The sequence below is a fragment of the Channa argus genome, chromosome 13, assembly GCF_033026475.1.
Source record: "Channa argus isolate prfri chromosome 13, Channa argus male v1.0, whole genome shotgun sequence".
NCBI lineage: Eukaryota > Metazoa > Chordata > Actinopteri > Anabantiformes > Channidae > Channa > Channa argus.
Genome location: NC_090209.1, coordinates 22760083 through 22766878, shown reverse-complemented (window position 1 = coordinate 22766878; position 6796 = coordinate 22760083). Strand labels below are relative to the sequence as shown.

Sequence of the window (6796 nt, the reverse complement as noted above, 5' to 3'; positions counted from 1 at the left end):
TGTACAGTCATCTTCAATTATTTTTCCTTATTAGAATTCTGCAAGCACAGTTTCACAGTTTGACAGGTCGGGGTAATAAAGTTCACATTGTTACATATACTCTATACATTTTGCTACTAAATATTCTATATTCTATGTAAACTAGATATGTGTGCAGAAATGTTGGTTCCAACAGAACCAACTAAACACTTCAAGCTAGTAGAATAAAATCTGGGCGGTGTCAGAAATGTCACTGATACACAGGCCCTTGAGGTGGCGCTGTATCCCCATTTCGGTGATGCTCAAATGTTGTAAAGTCGCCGAAGAAGAAGGAAGACGAAACACGGAAATGCCGGTGAACTGTTGTTAGTGACACTGTTGAGCCGGTTTGGTATCTGGGTTTACGTGAAATATTTCCCAAACAAATACGTGACAGCTGTAATTTTCACATGGCGGACTTGGACAACAGCGGTCGCGAAGCTGAAGAATATGACGAGATAAACAGCATACGTGCTACCGAGCCTGAGTGTGAGACAGGTGAACGGGCGGCGACAGTCCCTCGGGGGCTCCGGTCCTCGATTCACGACCAGAGGAAAAAGTTAGTCCTGCATGTGGACCTCAACAGCACCATCCTGGTGTCGGACGCCGTGACGGGAGAGGGGGCCGTCGCTACACTGGACTATTACCTCACAACTGTCACCTGGGGAAAGATGGACAGACACGGTAAACTGGAAACTATTATTTCCGCAAAATGCGTCTGTTAAGTTTCTAACAGAGAAATAATAGTAGCACACACCGCATTTAATTTTAATATCTGGGTACATAAAGTTCTCTTCCTGCTTTTACTGACCCTATATAACTAAGCATAAACTAGTTTTAAAAAAACGATAACGCCCAATCAAAATGTCACCTATCCCGTTTCAATAATCAAACCATGTCCAAGAGGTAACGGCGTGTGTTACTGTGCTTTAATTGTGCAAACGGGTGGTGAACTTTAAATCAACGTTTTGTCAAATGGAGTTTGGCAGGACGTGATGTAGAGCTGTTCTCAAGTTAATAAGCTTGATGGTCAATACTAAAGATATTTCTTTTTCCACCACAGCCTAACTATGTAGTTCTTGCTCTCTTGCTTCATGTTCAACTTTGGTCAATTAAAATGGTTTAGATTATCACCAGCTGTAGGATTAAGCACCTGTTAATTGTTTCACGTGATTATACTAATATGTGTTGTTTCTTTTTTTTTAAAGTCATGTTTCACATAACTGGAAATTAGTGGGTTTTAGCTCCTGTAAAAAAAAAAAAAAAAAAAATGTAAATTTGGAGATATTTGAGTTAATTTCATGGATAGCAACGACTATCCACAAAGCTGCCATAAGTTCAAGCTGCAAGTCGCCTGGCGATTTGCATAATCATGCTGTGATTATCTATGAAAATATTTGTATTATTAATTTTACTGTCAGAGTCATTTGCTTTTTTGAGCATTGATTCAATGGAAACTAATGGTGAATACATTTCAATGGCAGTGTTTATCAAAGAAACTACACCTAGTGAACTTAACAATGAGGCAGGAAAATGTGTTATTCATTTGAAAAGGCTAGTTTCATACTTCACAAGCTTCTTCCTTTCATCAGCGCTGTTACTTGTCTACATTTAAAGCCATTCATCCAATGTCTGTTCTCCCTATTCAGGAAAGTGGGAATGGCTGAGCGACTCGCCCTCCCTGCTCCCACCTTGCAAGGATGCTGTTAGTTATCACTCCCAGTTTGGACGGATACATGGTTTCACAACTGGTGTGGGGGGACGTTTCCGCAAGTTTCTAGATGAACATCTGCAGCTGCTTCGTTGGCCTGAAGGCATCAAGGCAAGTGATATCGGATCATACACCAACATACTTTGCCAAGTTTGTATGAATAGATCCATCAGCCAACAGTTAGCTGGGTAATGCTTTTTTTTTTTCTCAGTGAGAGATACATAATACATTCCAACCTTTAAAATAAAGGACACATTACACCACACAGTTGTGAGAAAACTGTTTTCTCATTTAAGTGCATCACATCATGGTCTTCTCATAGAGCATATTAAATCGGGTTGATATTGTAGTTTTTAACATATGGCCTAGCTGTGGAATTGTGGGTTCAGTTGTTATAAACTTAAACAGACGCGCGGAATATTCTCTAACAGTTTTCACAGCTCGTTGAAACTTGTAAGAAAAAAGGATGGTAAGATTTTTTTCCATACATTAGGGGGATTTATTGGAAATTATGCTGTGTTCAAGTCAGTAAATCGACCAAATGTAAGTTTCGCTTTTCACTTCCCTGTTCAGTTTGTGTGTGTGGTTAACCAGCATTTTTCCACGTCTGCAAACCAGTTGGACAGTTTGATGCAGTTACATTTTACTGACTGCTTTGCGACTCTGTTCCCCACAGGGAGACAAAGAGCTGTCTTTAAAAGGAGAGGACGGACGACTGTACCACTGGATTCTCCCCTCCTTCTTTCAGCTGCTCAAAGATCTGGTGCAGGAAGGACGTGAATTTGCCATTGTGTTCCGTACGTTTGGCAACGACCTACCTCGTGTGCTTAAAGCTGTACACAGAGCACTGAATGAAGGTGCTCATCCACTGTTCCCTGATCTGCCTGACTTAAAGGTGACTACTTTACAAAGCCACGAGGGTTAATTTCTCTAAATTGCCAAACATAATTTAGCTTTAGTAGACGCTAGCAACACTGATAGTTTGGGTTTTGTGGAATTGTATAGCACAGCATTGTTATTGTATATCGTCTATTACATTGTATAGCACAGTATTTGCTTTAGCAACATGTTCCAACAACACATTTGCATAAGAGGAGCAGTTGAAAGAACAGGACTGTCTGTGTTACAGTCACAAAAGGTCCCCCATTTTGTCACAACCTGTCCCTGGGATCATGGCAACAGAAGGGAAATGCACACAGATCAAAACCAAGTCTTTTTACATTGATTGGGATTTATAATGACGTGCGTTAACATGGTCGGGCTGTGGATCAGGCGTGTGTGAATGTGTGCTGTAAAGCAAAGGCAAACGAAACTGAACAAACAAAACCTGTGGAACAAAGGGGAAAGCCAACAATGAAGTGAGAAACCAGTGACCCTCCCCACTCCCCCCTCCCCCCTTCTTTGTATGTAGCGTAACAGAATCCTGGATCAGCTTATTTGGTTGTGTTGGTTCTTCAGACCCAGTTGAGAAATAAATGACAAAAGCTGCATTTTATCCTCTGGGATACCTGCACGCTCTTGTGGTTGTTGACTAGACCATAGTAGTGATAGAGTAGAGTGTGCTCAGTTTCCTTTTTTGCCTGCATGTTAAGGTAGTAAAGTGTGTGTGTGTGTGTGTGTGTGTGTGTGTGTGTTATTCCTTAGGGGTGGTTGACTGCGAAGATGCTCTCTTGAAGAGCTTGACCTTTCTGTGCCCTTAAACACCGGTTCTCCCACTGACGCACACAATCATGTGCATCTCCTTGAATCCTCCTCCCAGAGGCTTTTCAAGATTTTCTACTTGCTAGCTTACTGGAGTGGAACATGCTTATTTTGAGAGAATAGTAGAGTGGGACGGACAGATGATGTAGGGGGAGGCAGGGCTGAGAGAGATGTAAGCGATGTCCCAAAGTAAACCTGCTCGGGCACAGTGAGCTGTTTGGAGGAAAGCCCTGTGGAGACCTTATCCTGTCAAATGCTGTTCATCTATGCGTTTAGACAAGAGGGTGGGGGTGAGGGCATTTAGTCAGAAGATATAATGTGATTGTTCAGTTTCTGACATGATGTTACTGCCATCAGGGTAGTTTTGACCAGCTGGGTGATTCCCAAAGGTGCTAGAGGAAAAGTCAGAGGGAAACCAAAGCGTTTCTTATGATGGGGAAATACTGTGTGGTAGACTGACCTGGGGTTATAGTAAGTTAGCACAGAGCTCCTGGGACGAAAAGAGCTGCACCGTGTCTACAAACTTGATAGCGCTCAAGTTCAGGCAATGAACCAGGACCCACCTCAAGGCTCTTGTCATTTCAGTTACTGTTGTGCTTTTGATTAAATTGCCAAAAACCACTTCAGTCTGCAAGTCTGGAGCTTTTTGGTGGCCCATGGCAGGTCCATTCAACTGGACTGAGCGACTGATGCCAAAATACTGTGGGCTACACTGCCAGCATGGCTTTTTCAAGTCTGAACTTTAATTGATGCACAGATTATAGCAAATGTTGTTAAATTGTGGACTGAAGTTGATGTCTTAGTAAGTTAAATCTGTCTTTGTTCATGTAGCTGGCAGAGAAGGTCTGAGAAAGTTTACTGCTGATATCACTATTAATTTAGGTCAGACTTGCCAGAGGCTTTTTTTTAATAACAGTATTTTTCATAGAAGTTTCTTTTGGTTTTATGCTTACCACAAAGTTCAGAGCTGTTCCCCTCTTTTGTTTTTATTTTTTCTCTTTTTCTCGCTCTCGGCTCAGTTAAGTGTGAATACGGCTCCAGGCAAAATCCGCTGTAGCGCGAAGGGAATCACGGTGAAGCGAACCGAGGATCACCTGACATCTCGTGGTGGGGAGAGGAGCCTGTACCAGTTCTTCAGCTCGATGCAGGGCCTGGGAGGTTTCAAGGATGACTATGAGTGGTACCCGGAACACTTCTTAGGCCTCAGCCATGATTGATGTCATTTTATGGCCTCTTATCTCTTCGTCTATCTTTTGCATAATCTTTTTGTCCACTTGTTGCTCATCCAGGTGGTCAGTAAATTCCTTCTCCATCCTCGGGGGGAAGCCTCTGTGGGTGGACCCCTTCGACCAGCAAGTCCAGCACATCTTTATAGATGACAACATACGACAGAACGATGAGGATACTGTTGTTCATCCCAAGGTACTCGCATTAACTACAATGACAATTTTTGGCTTAGAATTTTTAATTCATTTTCATAGTCACAACTTCCTTCCCAATGTGGATGTCAGTCAACTTAACAACTGGGGCCCTGTTTAATGAGCTCTAGCTCCAAGATTGAAGTGAACAGCATGCAACTGTTTCTCGTGTCCCGCCCTGAGTTTTTTTATTACTCTATTGACTATGCACATTTGTATTTGCATAAATGGTAAACATGGTCTACATGGTTCCAGTAGCTCTGTCAGAAAGTGCTTATTTTATGCCTCACAGGTTTTCTTGGACCCAGAAGGTTCTGAGGCTCGCACAGCCTGCACCTCTGAACTATATGACATCGCACTGGTCCAGAATGACCTCCTCCAGGCCATTGCCGACCCAAAGTACTTCACGCAGCGTGTCCACATTTGTCTGGAAAACTATGAGAGAAACCTTCAGCAGGGGACCGGCTAGAACACAGTCGCCTCCCACTTCCTGTGTGTCTGTTCTATATGTCCACCTCTACTTTAAGGTAGCATGAACCCAGATATCACCACCCCAGTGCTGACAGGTAGAAACGGTAGACACAAAGGTTCAAGACAGAGCTCATCAAAGTATACGTAAATGTTATGTTTGGAGAAAGGTTATGAATAAGTGTCTAGATAAAAAAACACTGAAATAGTTTGCACAAGTAAGAGATTAACAATTGTGGCAGATAGGGTATTTATGTAGAAAATCTTTTAATACAAAAATAAATCTCTAATGGCATCTGCACTCGAAGACAACAGTGAAGCGTTGTCAGCTTCTACACAGAGCCTGTCACAGTAAGATTTTACTGTCAGCTGTCCTAAGGTGACCTGCCACAAAAAGAGATTTCCCCTCATTAAGCACTAAAGTGGCCTGGCCAGTAAATGCTCTGTCTAATCAAGCTTCTGTGAAATTAGTGTCAGACCAGTATAACTGGGGTCAGATATGGTCAAATCTGTTGTTAGCTGTGAGTAGAATCCACAAGGCTTTTGTTAAGCCTTCATATTAGTTGTTGTCAGCTTGTGACACGCTGCCTTAGATTGTAGGGAAATTCGATTATTGCTCCATCACTGTGTGCATTGTTTACTGAACTGAAAGGCACTTGAATAGATTACTGGGAAAGCATCTGATTGCAGGACTGCTTTGCAGAGAGAAAATGGCTTTGGCTCAAACTCTGAGCTTTAAAAAACTGTTTGGTGTGTAGAATCACTAAACGATATGTTATATTTATGACAATACACGAGGGCTGCAAGATTCTTTGTAAGCATTCTGCCCCTCTCGTCTCATTTATTGTTAAATATAAAATACCTGCGTTGTAAAAGGTTTGGCAGCTGTAGGGTTATTTCCAAGCCAGTCAAACTAGAAAGCGAAAGTTAATATTTTGTTTGCCACGTCACTGTGTTCTATTAGGACGTATCCGTCTTATCAGTCCACTCCCCGGTCCATCACAACAGTCCCTGCTGTGTTTACTGTCTACTAATGTCGGCTGCTGGCATAGGTTGTGTACCAGAATGTAACTATGGGTGCGGTCAGTTAATAGTTACAAGCGCTCCTGAAATTACCCGAGGAGAGAGTAAAATGTACTTTAAAAAATTGATGTACTTCTCTTGTACATTAAAAATGTGAATCGTGCAAGTTTTCCTTTCCTATCAAGGTGCAATAATTGCACATCCTGCGCTGTGACTGTTCGCACATCACAATGAGGATGCTGATGTGCGATGGCTTGCTCTTTCCTGTTGTGGTCAGGTAATAATCCATATCCATACTGGAACTGACAGAGCAGCATGTTTGCAAACAGGGTTCATTTTTAAAGGGCATTATGACTTTGGGGTATGTTTGCACTCAATGGTTTAGAATAGATTTCAGAATATATTTATCCTCAAGCATCCATGGAGATTTTAATAGCTTTAGTTTCCTCAGGTCAGT

At 42.1% G+C, this 6796-nt stretch overlaps 1 protein-coding gene across 2 annotated transcripts; it reads left to right on the top strand.

The window, feature by feature from the left end:
- Positions 1-290: 290 nt before the first annotated feature.
- On the top strand, positions 291-5580 carry si:dkey-32e6.3 (uncharacterized). 2 transcript variants are annotated; one of them, XM_067526713.1, is made up of 6 exons: positions 291-702; positions 1668-1844; positions 2410-2624; positions 4450-4610; positions 4720-4852; positions 5141-5580. In XM_067526713.1, the coding sequence occupies exons 1-6, from the start codon at positions 429-431 to the stop codon at positions 5315-5317; spliced, it is 1137 nt and encodes a 378-aa protein (XP_067382814.1). In that variant the 5' UTR covers positions 291-428; the 3' UTR covers positions 5318-5580. The 2 variants fall into 2 exon arrangements, with proteins under 2 accessions (XP_067382814.1, XP_067382813.1); XM_067526712.1 differs by having other exon boundaries at positions 292-702; positions 1668-1840; positions 2406-2624.
- The last annotated feature ends 1216 nt before the right edge of the window (positions 5581-6796 follow it).

Excerpts from the sequence above, each read along its gene's own strand:
- si:dkey-32e6.3 (XM_067526713.1), top strand. The coding sequence starts at position 429 with ATGGCGGACTTGGACAACAGCGGTCGCGAAGCTGAAGAATATGACGAG. Across the intron at positions 1,845-2,409 it reads GCCTGAAGGCATCAAGGCAA|ACAAAGAGCTGTCTTTAAAA; the intron begins GTGATATCGGAT and ends CCCCACAGGGAG. Across the intron at positions 4,853-5,140 it reads ATACTGTTGTTCATCCCAAG|GTTTTCTTGGACCCAGAAGG; the intron begins GTACTCGCATTA and ends TATGCCTCACAG.